The 13,642-nt window shown below is 32.5% G+C and overlaps 1 protein-coding gene across 2 annotated transcripts in view; it reads right to left on the reverse strand.

Moving 5' to 3' along the window:
- LOC145242484 (synaptobrevin homolog YKT6-like) overlaps window positions 1–13,642 on the reverse strand; it is an 83,335-nt gene that overhangs the window by 23,344 nt on the left and 46,349 nt on the right. For both annotated transcript variants that reach the window (XM_080105540.1, XM_080105541.1), the window contains exon 2: window positions 19–344. In XM_080105540.1, coding sequence (XP_079961666.1) covers window positions 19–122 — 104 coding nt within the window. In that variant the 5' untranslated portion in view covers window positions 123–344. The remainder of the gene's footprint in view (window positions 1–18; window positions 345–13,642) is intronic.

Below are 13,642 nucleotides of genomic sequence, written 5' to 3' on the forward strand. Positions count from 1 at the left end.
AATAAAAATTGTACTCACGTCGACCTCTGAAAATAACCAAAAGACGTAAGTTCATAGGAACCCTTCAATAAACGAGCTTTCTCCTCTCCTTTATAAAGGACTGACAACGCATAGAGCTTCATTTTGAAAAAGTCTGTCTTGTTAGCTTAGGAAAAAAATATCGGATTCAGATTATGAAGAGGATAGAGAAGAGTGATAGTTCCTGTGGTATAATCCAAGCAAAGGGGGGGAGGGATCAACCAGCAATCCCAGAATGCCACAAACTCCTCCAATTCCCCCTGCTTCTTGGGAGATGGCCTTCAAAAAGGGTCACAGTAGTAGATCTGTGGTTTTAACAGAGGATACTGGAAAAAATAAAGAATATAGACATTAATGAAACAAAACATAAGAGAAAGAAATAAAATGTAAATAAATGTTATTAAAAAAAAAATAATTGTTTATTCATGAAATTTATCTTAATGTTTTTTTTTCCTGGATTTAAATTTTAATTTTTTAAGTTTTGTAAAAATTGTCCAATAATTATTCATGATTATTGTTTTCATTTTTCAATTAATTTTTTGTTGAATTAGCTTTGTACTGACAGAAATATTTTTAACTAAAAAAAAAAAATAAATAAAATTGGCCAGCGTTTGCAATAAAAAACCACAAAGCTTCGGCACCTTCTGGCATTTTCCATAAATCACTCTAGACAATTCCGACAATAGCATAGTTCTTATACTGTATAAGTACGAAATGAAAAAAAATTAAGACTGTAAATGAAAATCTTTAAGTCGCTTATCTGAAATGGATGGGATTCACTTCAATAATGAAAGTTGTTCATTAATCTGTGGTTATTGGTTGAAAAATATAAATCAGAAAGGGCAGACATTACATTCAGCAATTATGCAAATGCTTTCATATGGGAGAGAGTGGGGATTAAAAGAATAAAATTAGAAACTCAGCAAACCACTTAGCATTAGTTTGATAACATCACATATGAGAGGATGGCAAAAAGTTAATTGTTGAGTTTTACAACATGTCAAAGATTGTTGGGTCAACATTTTGCATACAAATAGTTTGTTTTCTAAGCCTTTAATCCAAAGAATGTATTTATCAGAAATGAGCAGACGTTTTTTGGGGGCAATCATCCAAAAAATATATTTGAAACACAAATTAGAAATTGTTTTTTTTTCTTTACACTTGACTACATTCCTCCCAATGCCAAATAATGTCAGTGGTTTTTCAAAAGTGAAAATTTTCCAAAAGCAAAAACCGTTTTTATAATCCTTTAAATAAAACTTGTCATCAACTTGGAAACAAAGACTAATAGACAATTCCATATTCTTTCTTCTTCCACAATTATTTTTCACAAAATACAAGTTGAAATAACTCTACCGAATCAAAGATGAAGAAATCTATTTTTAAACTAAGAAAAAAAAAATAACAGGTGAAAATTCATTGGGTATTTTTGTGATGCAACAAATGGTTTCCAATTTGATTGGTTTTGGAATTTGGAGACAAAGATTATTTGTATTAATTGGATCACTGTTCTCGTTGATCCAACCTCTGATCTTCAAGTGCATCTTGTCACAGCTAATGGAACAAGGCCAAACTACTCCTATGAATTGGATATGAGGTTGTTTGAAATTTTGTACAGATCCCTGACTTTAACTAGATGCAAGCTGAAGGTTACATTATCCAAAACATTGTGAAAATAAGATCTAAGATGAGAACAAATAATACAAATAATACAAAATGATTTCCATGCAAAACTTAGCTAACAATTTTCAAGCCAGCTATTTGTAATTTGAGAGGAAGCACAATTTTGTCCAAATTATTTTGATAAAGACATTTTAATAACTACTAGACTACCAGTGACCCATTGGGTTAGTATGTTATATTAGCTATTGAATTAATGTATGAGTGTGACACTTGTGATGTAAAAAAAAAGTTTTTGTGACATAACAGAAACATTTCTATGAAAGTATATTAAAATGAAAAAAGAATATAGATAGATTTCTATGAGTCGTTCTGTTTATGATTTTTTTTTTTTTCAAAAATAAACAATCTACAGCTATTGAATTATAAGTGGTTTACCATACTTATAGGTAAATGTGCACTGAACAGTTACCATAATACTTAAAGTTAAATTCAAATTTTGATATATCTTAATTTAAACACAAAAAAACAATTGGAACACTGAAAACGTACACAGTAAAACAATGTTTTATTGTTGCGTTGATTATTTGTTTATGTACGTATGTCCAACCGGAAGTCGTAAACCGGATGTTGGGTTACAACACCCGTTACAAGGTCATTTGAATTTTATAATTATATAGATTAAGCTCAAGAAAAAGAAATGAGAAAACAATCTAAACAAAAAATTGAACATATTGTCATCAGCTCCTTGTGATCAAAGAGTGGGGAGGATTAATAAATCATTCAGTTGTCATTAAGTTATTTCTGAGAAAGTGGATAAAATGCAAAAATTTACGATCAATACAAGAAGTTCTCATAATCGACTAATAAAACCTAAATAAAAAAGCCTACCTCTTATACGGGTTAAAAAAAATAAAAACTTTTAAAAGCCTCACCCAACCTCCTATATATATTCTTTTAATCTGACAGCTTTTAGAAAGTTCAGCTTCCAGCACTAACTCCTCCAAATACTGCCAACCCTCACCTCCCTCCAATGACAAGTTTGGGGTAACTTTATTTGCAGTAGCAATTAATGTTAATTGGTTACACAATGACGCATTGATGCAATACCAGCTTAGGAATGAGGGTAGCAAGAAAAAATGCTGATAACCATTTCTTTCAGATTCCCAGTTGATACGAATTGATTTTCATTTAAACATCAGTTGAAAAAGTTTGTTTTTTTTCTTTTCAAAAGTTGTCATCAAAGAAACAAAAACGTTGACATCCGATTCTTCTTGTGAAAAAAAAAAAAAAAAAAAAAAAAAAACGAAAAAGAAAACATGGTTTCTCTTGCTACAACGCAAAACCAGGAAAGCAATATAATAGCATTCCCATCTTTTATATAGTACAAGAGAAGGGGTAGGGTGGATCAGTTTGGAATGTGCTAACACTCTTGCATAAATACCAATGGCACCTGCTACTTTCTAAACTTCAAAAACTGACACTTTTGAAACGAAAACGAGTTCAGTGTTATTGTTTTTAATGAAGAGAAACTTATTTTGAAGATAACAAAAAAAAAAAAAAAAATTATATATATATATATATATATATATATATATATATAAAAGAAAAAAGTGGACAGATAAAGAGAACACCCTAAAATATTTTCCCATGAAAAGACAAAACAAAATAAACACACCCACACAAATATAATAAAAATTCTAACTAACAGAAGCTAAAAAAAAATTTAAAAAAATGTTCATTCAGCCAATTTGCATAACTAGGGAAAAAACAGTTGAAATTCTATAAATTGCACCATGAAAAAAGTTTTATTTGTATTTAAAATCCATTGTTTTTTCTTTTTTTGTTTTTTTTAAATTACCTTCACAATTTGAAAAGATTAATTATCTATACAATAGTAATAATATGTCTAGTTTGTATTTGGAAGTAATGACTAACCTTCATTTAATCTAACAATCTACGAGCTTGCAACTCGTTTTTTAAAAGACCAGATCACTTGATCACAAAAAATGCAATACAAAATAAATTCATTTTCTTTTATTCATTTCACTTGTGTCAAACATAAAACTAAAATACCCTTGTTTGACTTTCAGGCTATGATCAAAGTTTCTATGTCCAAATATAGTACAATAATATTGTAGGGTCTCTGTTTGCACTGAACGTCCATAGAATAGAAATATGTTACAAACTCATACAAGGATATGTGATATTGCAATCAAAGGGACACAAATCCCAAAATCTTTATTCCAACTAAGAAAACTGTTAGAGTGGAGGCATTTTTTTTTTTTTAGTTATCAAATATTGTTAAACATTAAATAGAGGAAAGATTTCACAATCGAATGCACTTCAAGGTCATAGACAGGAGCCATATAAGTACTTCCACTCAAAATCAGAGTGTCCTGGGAGTAATGGTAACTTGGGACTTAACATTCTCCAAAACCCACAAATTGGAACCTCACTACCAGATGCTTTTTAAATTTGCATCTAGAACCATATAAATTAAAAAGATAACAAATAACGTCTTATGTACGACATGAAAAGAAACTCTTAGGAAGATCTCCATCATTCCAGTAATTATATCAGCAATCGGACTCCTGTAAAAAAAAAATTCAAAAACTACCTGATAAGTATACCCAGTGTACCAAGTGCAAGAGAGATACAAACAATTGCACTTAAAGAGACAGAGTCTTAAAAAGGATCTCAGTTGGAATATAGGAGATAGTGGGTCATTGTCTGGCATCGGGTAGGATACCAACTAGAATAAAAAGAAAAAAAAAAATATTAAAAATATAAATAAAATAGCAGGGCCCATTAACCAGCTTTTCCCAGTGGAAGCCCCCCCCCCTCACACTTATAGAAAAATTAAAGTACGGTTGTTGCTGTTTTTGTCCAAACCCGCAATCTCCTCATAGTTAGAACGGCTTTCAGATCAGACACCCTCCAACCTCTTCATGTTAAGAATGGCTTTCGGAATAGTCACCTCATTTTGATAGTAGAGGTAGCTGTCAAAATACTTGCCACAAATTTAACCTTGATGATCGCTGTCAGGATTTCTACGCGCAAATACTATGAACCAACAAAGAAATTTGAGGTGGCAGTGTCAGTTGGATATAATTAGATTTGCTCTTCCCTGCGCATGGTCAGATATAATTAGATTTATATCCGTGGTTGGATATAATTAAATTTGTTCTTCGCCCGTGCATACTACTCTGACAGTTTTCTTAGTTGGAATAAAGATTTTAGGATTTGTGTTCCTTTGATTGCAATATCACATATCTTTGTACGAGTTTGTAACATCTTTCTATTCTATGGACGTTCAGTACAGACAGAGGCCCCCACAATATTATTGTACTGTTTGGACAAAACAGATATTACACTTTGATCATAGCTTGAAAGTCAAACAAGTGTCTTTTAGTTTCATGTAGCCAGTGATATAAAGTGCTTAATACAGGGCTTTACATCACAAAAGCTTGTATCTGCCAAATATTAGCATTACAAGTTGATTTTTTTCTTTTTAGATAATTGTTATTTTATCAACTTGCATGAAAAGAGCTATGTAAAAGATGCTTAAAACCGTTTGAATTATGCAAATACAATTAGTAGTTCAAAAGTTATGAGAATTTTAAGTGGCAAAATTTAGGCTTTTCCGTGGACATTTTTCTTTAAAAGAAATTGGGCTCAATTACAGACCTCAACATATCAAGAAATTTGGTAATTTCGCCACCATTTATTTATTTTTTCAAGCTATTTTTATGAAACTTGGTACTCTTATGTAAAATTGTGTGCTCTTTCTGATTATGCAGTCAAATCTAATGTATCTCTTTACCATAAGCCATGAATTATAAATTAAGATGTACAAATTTCAATTTTTTAATAAGCTGGCACATGAACAAAACTAAGTATTATACTGGTATTTAAATATAGCTTTATTGAGAGTAGGTATTTACCTGCCTCCCCACCAAAGGAGAGCTTAATCTGAGGTGTAACCATTGAATGCCTAAAGAGCATTCATGGCTAGTATTTATTACTCTCCTCAAAGAAAAGAAAAAAATTGAGTAGATATGAATTAAACTCAGAAATAAATCGAAGAAAATTTTTCATATAGATTTTGGATTTCTGTAAAAAATGGAAATTCTCATATAGTCAACCAGAACTTATGCATTTTGAGACCAGTCCAATTTTCAATTTTGTAAATCCTCTCTATTTCTGAGATGCAACCATAAATCATACTCTACATGAATCCTTGATGCACCTTTCACAATACCAGCAATCCTCATAAGCAACAACTATATATTCACCAGTTGATGATAATTTTTGTCATTTCTATTCTGTTTTACTGAAAATTCAACTATGTAAACAAAGAAATAAAACTAATTTTTTACCTGGTTTCCACCTTAGCATTTTAAACGATTACTTTTATAGGTTTTAGCGTATGCTGAAAATGAACATCGCATTTAAATTTTCTGCAAATAAATAGTTTTCTGGATATTAAGCAATGTCATTTCTTATGTTAACGCTGGTGGGCATCTTGGTATGCACGAACACAAACGTGCGTACCAAGATAGCCACCAGCAATAACATAAGAAATGATATTGCTTAATATCCGGAAAGTTACTTATTTGCAGAAAATTTAAATGCGGTATTCGTTTTCAGCATACCCTAAAACTTTAAAAGGTAGTCATTTTAAAGAAAAATATTAAGGTGAAAACAACGGTAAAAATTTACAAAATGCATCAATGAAATTCTTTATTGAATTGCCTAATTATTATTGTTATTTAGATATCCTCAGTTAAAAAAAAATAGTTTGGTTTTATAGATTCGAAAAACAAAAAAAAAAAAAAAAATAGGTCTTGACAAGGAGTTAAAAATAAAAAAAAAACATACAAAACACAGTTAGAAACCCAATAAATGTCACGAGGACATTTATTGGGTGGGTTTCTAACTGTGTTTTGTATATTTTTAAGTCACTGTCGAGATTTCAAAGAAATGAGATACCATGTGGCTATTTTTCTTGTGCTTGTGTAATGCTCGACACTAATTTTCGAAATAAACATTTTACATTAAATAAATACACTAAAAACTTATCCAACTAGGTAGAAGAGTAACTTATCTCGCCTTTGGTAATATTTATTTGGGTGCTTATGCACTTATGTTACCGTGCTATTTTTCAAATAGTATTTTCAAGTTAAATTCAAGTTTCACAATATCTTTTTTTTTTTAATTTAATTGTTAGGTGAAAGTACAGAAGTCAACAAAACACTCTTCCCTCCGCATGTTAAGAATGGGTTTCTAAATATTTCAGCATGGTAGCATACATTGTACTAAAGGCGTTAAAAACAACAAAATATTTTTGGCTCGGTATTGTTTGGAAATAAAATTTGAAAAACTTTTTAAAAAATTTAAATTGACAAACTCCGAATAAAAAATGACTAGTAAAACGAACCCCCAATCTCCTCATGGTAAAAACGGGTTTCAGAATAGACACCCCCAACTTTATGTTAAGAACGGTTTTCGGATAGTCATCCCCAACCTCTTCATGTTAAGAATGACTTTTGGAATGGTCACCCACATCCCCTTATTAAGAACGACTCCCAGAAAAGACATCCCATCCTGTGAGTGGGGCTGAGGTTTGTCAGAATATTTGCTCCAAATTTAACCTTGATAATCGCTGTAAGGATCCTGACACGCAAAGACTATGAACCAAAAAAAAATAATCATTTTAAAGAAAAGTGTGTCTATCTGCATGTAATATTTGGGCATCAACTTCATTCTAAGCAGTTAATGCAGAAAACGAATAACAACGGTAACCATAAGTAATAATGTTCTGTTTCACGTTTCGATGTTTGTTTTGCGCAAGTAGGCGCGTGAAAAATATGTGCGCTTGCGCGTACAGAAATGGCCACCACTGAATTACATGGCTTAATATTTGGAAAACTACTTGTTTTTCATCTAATTTTAAATTTTCGCCAATACTACACTGTTACAAGGCAGTTAGGTACACAAGTGCACATTTAACAGCCTTCGTTTATGCTAGCACGTAGAGTGAAGGAAGGCTAGGCTGTGAAATGGAAAATAGTCCTAGAGTTCAGGGGTTAATATCATGGAAATGGTAAATTTTCAATGGAAACGGTTATCATATTTTTTTAAAGCACACCGAAATCTACAAACAAGCTGATCGGTGTGCGATTGGGAGCTTGGAGAGGCACCACTACCCTTCTAGCTCATTTCTGCTCAAAAAGAATTGGTCAGAGATACAGGCAAAGGTCGAAGCCATGGTCAGCTTGTAGGTTAGAAGGAAACTTTCTTTAAAGGGCAGAGCAGAGGCAAATCTGTGTTCAACGTCCATGTGAGGGAGGCTTAAAACTGCCCAACTTGGTGTCACTGAGATGCCAAGAGACTGGCTTTCTCGTCAACCTTGACAGAAGAGTATGTGGAACCCAGCGGTCGATGGTGCCATTCCTGACCTCAGTTGAGGCTCATAATAGGGCATGGGGTGACATACAATCCATCAAAAAGTGTAGACAGCACTCAAGAAGCTCCAAAGGTCCAGTGAGATCTCATGGCTTTCGAGAAAAGAATTATCTAGAAAATTAGTGATTGCCACAGACTCGCTCATCAAGTGTTTGGAGTTGTCGAGGGAGGAGATCCATTCCCAGTGGAGCTCGACACTAGGTTAGAGTCAATAACAGTTTTTCTTGACCTGGCAATTGGCCCAAAATGTGTTACCCTTCAACGCTATACAATGCAATGCCAAATTAGTGAGGTCACCCAGATGTCCCTGTGAGGGGACCCCAGCAGAGAAAATACCAGAACATGTGTTCTCCAAATGCAGCGTAGTCTGGTGGTGCTGGCCATATGTCCACAAGGTGACGGTTTCATTTTCCTACCACACACATACTCATCCATCTTTGTTGGAAAATATTGTTGATCACTTTGTATTTATAGAATGAATAATCATTGAGAGGAACAAATCTGAGATGTGGCTGCCAAGTCTCAGAATGAGTTTGCTTTCATATCTTCATGTGTTATTGCACCTTAAAATTGCAAACTTTCATGCTTACAATATATAGTATGGGAGATTGTAATGCATGGCAACTGGGTTGATTTGTTTCTAATTGTTTGTTTATGATTAAGATCTAGGCGGAACTCCAGGTTCGTTTCCCTAATGTAGTTGACTTTTATGCAGTTGGTGCAATCTATTAAATAAGCGACATTGAGACTATCACAGGTGAGACGGGGGAATTTAAAGTCATCTGGAGAGGCGAATGCATCAATAGTGGTGATGTGTTGGCTTATTTTGCATCTAAATATGTTGCAGGTTTATTTTTTTCTTGCAGTGTGAAGGTGGGTTTTGGTGGATGTTAATAATCGATGTAGGTTTAAGGCTGTTTTTTTGGAATGATGGGGGTTTTGTAGTTTGATGTTCTGGTTGAAATCGAATACCGTTGGTATTTGTGAGGATGATTTTTTGTTAAACAAGCCGTGCGTATGTGGTCCTTCTCTGGTGCTGCATGCGAGATGACACCACAAAAAATAAAGAAATGATGAATGTGAGAAGTGTGAAGGGCCAATGTTGCCTTCACATTTTCGCCAAGTTTCAGAAAAATCTAATGGATAGGGCAAAAGTTATGAGGTAAAAAAGTGTCATTTTTTTTGCAATTTGGGGACATTTGTGACCCCTTTTGAGCTCCTGGGAACACCGAATCCCAGTAAAAATGAACAAACGGTGCAGTTTCATGCCTTAAGACATGTATATTTGAATTCAGTGCCATGGAAAACCACTATATAGATATACATATCAAGTTTTTGAGCAATATGAAAAAAGAGCTCCAAAAAGGCATGTTTTTTTTAGCACTAAAAGTCCCCGGGGATATGAACCAGAATTTTGCCCGGGTCACTCATACTGGATTTATATTAAGAACAATGGGCTCCACATTTTGGCCAAGTTTCAGAAAAATCTGATGGATGGATCAAAGTTATGGGGTAAAACGTTTCATTTTGGGCCATTTTTGACCTCTTTTGAGCCCCTGGGGATACAACAGGAATTTTCAAAAAAAAAAAAAAAAAAAAAAAAAAAAGTTTTTTTTACTGTGCACATCTATTTAATGAAATACAATTTGTGGCAAAATTTCAGGAAAAACTAATGGACGGTTATCTGGCAATCACATGGACATATGCCACTGAAAACATAGGTCCCTCTCCAATAAATCGGGGAACCAAAAATATATCAAACATTGGCCACTAAAATGTAAGGGGCTTCTGTGATATGGGCCAAATTTATAGTGGGTTACCTAATTGGGCAACAAAGAGTTTTATTCACATTATACAAATTTCTGCACATTGGTACAGCCAGAGAAATGGGGAGGAGTGAGATTCCATATAATCGTTTCATTTTTTAATACAAGTTTATATTACATTACTGATATCAGGTACTTTTTTTTTATATTACCCGACCCAACAACATTGGGCAAATATAACAATGTTAAATATATTTCAGTACTATATACTAAATGTGTTTAAACTTTTTTGTTGATGGATTTTGAAGTTTTTGATGCTAGGTTTTTGAATGCAAGAAAAAAAAAATATTTGAAACATTCATGGGCCCCCTCTCTGATCCTTGTCATTTATCTATTTTTTAATTTTTTGCGATTCTGTATTTTATACATTTTGATAACAAAATTATCCAACTGGGCACAAGTAAAAACAAATATCAGACTCGTGTAAATCTAGAAAGGTTTTAGCGTTTGGTTATATATGCCATTTACATTGAAAATGGCAAAGTGTCAATCCTTTTAATAGTTTGGTAAAAGGCAAAGTGGATAAAAGGTTTATATTTCAGGAAGAAAAACAAAACTGTCCGTTTTGTGAATAAAATTTTGGTAGTGACTACATAATAATGATCGGAAGTCCATGAATACATCTGATAATTTGTACAAGTAAATTTGAATCAAACTTTAATATTGGACTTATGACCTAACACCCAACATTATTTAATTTCAGCTCTTCACATTGGCAGAAAAATCTCCAAGACTAGCAAGGATTGGAGGTGAAGTAAGAAATGATCAGTTCTTTTTTATTTTGGCAGTTATTTCTGACTGTTAAGGTGTTCAAGATATCTACAATGCATGCTGTGCACCTATTTCTCACAATCCAAGATTGACAAGTTGTTTTGAATGTATAGAAATGAAATCTGGATAAAGAGTGTTAAAAGCGTGTTGTACGAAGAGGCATGATATGAGGATTATATGGTAGATGTGTAACGTAGGTCTTAGACAGGTTTAGATCTGATGACTTAAATTCGGACAATATAGGAAGATGTGAGCAAAACTGGAGACCAAAGTTGTGGCCACATTGAAAGAATGGATGAAAGTTCTTGTGTTAGTAAATGGAGAACAGTTGAGATAGCAGGATTAGTTCACAGAGGAAAACCAAGGAAGCCATGGGGGAAAGATAAAGATGGATTTGAAACCTGTCCAGAGATTAGTTTAGAAATCAATTTCTAAAAGCCACCCAACATATGTCAATCTATGTAACAGAAAAATTAAATAAAATATGATGATACTTTTCTCTGAGACAGATTGCTAAAACAGTCATGTAGGAAAGAGAGGGCTATTTCATTTGTATAAAAAATAAAATTAAAGAAATAACTTAAATATCAATCTGTTTTCATTAACAATAAATTCCTCTTGGAGGTAGCTACAAAATATCCAAAGCTTTTTTTCTTTTTTTTCTTTTACAGCTAATTTCACCTCAAACAAAGCACAGTACTACTCGGATGTAAGGACTACTATTTAGGACAAAATTTGCAGGGAGTTGAGCAAGGAGATGTCTGTTCACATTACACTTGAACTTCTGCATGTCAGTACAGTCAAGGAAGCAGGGGCCCAGGAACAAATTTCCAAGTCTAGTAGTTTGGAGAAAGAAACTATTCGAATAGGCGTTCCCGTATCTCGGGATCTCTACAGTGTTAGGTTGGGATTTTGCTGCTTGTTTGGTTAGTTGAGGGTATTTCTGTAGAGGGGGGGGTACAAGGGCTTGGAATTCATCTGAGCACTTTCTATTAAAACACTTGTAAAATAGGCACAGTGATATAACATTTCACCGATGGAGTTTGGTCGACAGTGCAGGACCTAGTAGGTTGGAGACTCTTTTTTGAATCCTGTCTAGGAGTGAGAGACTAGTAGCAGATGCATCAGCCCAAATGTGGCAACAATACTCCATGCATAGGCGAATGGTGGCTTTGTAGATGTACTGGATACTTTCAGGCACAAGTAACTTTCTAGCATAGTAGAGAGGGCCCACCTTCTTTGCAGCAGCCTTGGCAATGCTCTTAATGTATTTGTTCCAATTAATGTTCCTCGTGAATGTTAAGCCGAGGAATTTGAACAAAGAGTTTTCATGTAGTGCATCATTAGCCATAGCCACTAGTGGTTGAGAAGGTTTCTTGTAATTATTGAAGAAAAGAAGCATATATTGTTTTCTCACTAAGATTTAAAGTGTAACTGAAATCAGACTTCAAAAACCAATGTCATAGAATAAAATTAACCAATCAAGTGATTGGTAAACTTAGAATCAATCATTGTCAATTATATCCAAGTAACATTTAAGCATTTGACAAATATCTATACTTAACTTCAAAAGCATATTAAAACACTGACAATTGTCATTCAAAAAAAAAAAAAATTAAAAAAAATAAAAAAAATTACTATATAATTTTACTAATAAAATTACTTTTTAATAAATTTTAATAGTAAAATTAAATAATAAATAATAGTAATTTAAAAATAGTATATTAATTACTATTACTACTAAATTACTAATAAGTAATAGTAAATTTAGTAATAAAGTAAATAGTAAAATTTAGTAATAAATAAATTTTAATAGTAAAATTATTCAAATATTAATAACATTTTATTTCAGTATTTAATTTATGTATTTCTGTTGTATTAAATGCTAGCTTTAATTTTTTTTTTTTTTTTTTTTTTTTTCTCGTCCATAAATGTTTATCTACCAAGTTGATCTTAAATATTGTATAATCAATCCATTATATTATCATTTTCAGTCCCCCACCCCTAATTTCTGGCTCCCATCTTATCTCGCAATTACTTATAACGTCACCAACGAACTTCGGAAGAACCCCCCCCCCATCCGATTTTGTTTTATATCATAAGTTACTTAAAACGTGATTAGTTAAAGTTCAGAATAAAATCACGCTTTCTCTTAACGGTTAATTTAAAAAAAAAATCTTCTGAACGCTATTAAAAGTTAAATTCTTCACTAGTTTGGAGACGGAATGCGTTGTTGTGATAAGTGATTTTCTCTATTAATTCGCACTTTTTATTTTAAGATTCAAATATTAATAACATTTTATTTCAGTATTTAATTTATGTATTTCTGTTGTATTAAATGCTAGCTTTAATTTTTTTTTTTTTTTTTTTTTTTTTTTTTTTTTTTTCTCGTCCATAAATGTTTATCTACCAAGTTGATCTTAAATATTGTATAATCAATCCATTATATTATCATTTTCAGTCCCCCACCCCTAATTTCTGGCTCCCATCTTATCTCGCAATTACTTATAACGTCACCAACGAACTTCGGAAGAACCCCCCCCCCCATCCGATTTTGTTTTATATCATAAGTTACTTAAAACGTGATTAGTTAAAGTTCAGAATAAAATCACGCTTTCTCTTAACGGTTAATTTAAAAAAAAAAATCTTCTGAACGCTATTAAAAGTTAAATTCTTCACTAGTTTGGAGACGGAATGCGTTGTTGTGATAAGTGATTTTCTCTATTAATTCGCACTTTTTATTTTAAGATTCAAATATTAATAACATTTTATTTCAGTATTTAATTTATGTATTTCTGTTGTATTAAATGCTAGCTTTAATTTTTTTTTTTTTTTTTTTTTTTTTCTCGTCCATAAATGTTTATCTACCAAGTTGATCTTAAATATTGTATAATCAATCCATTATATTATCATTTTCAGTCCCCCACCCCTAATTT

This window comes from Euprymna scolopes, chromosome 21 (genome assembly GCF_053919585.1).
Source record: "Euprymna scolopes isolate OS-2025 chromosome 21, ASM5391958v1, whole genome shotgun sequence".
NCBI lineage: Eukaryota > Metazoa > Mollusca > Cephalopoda > Sepiida > Sepiolidae > Euprymna > Euprymna scolopes.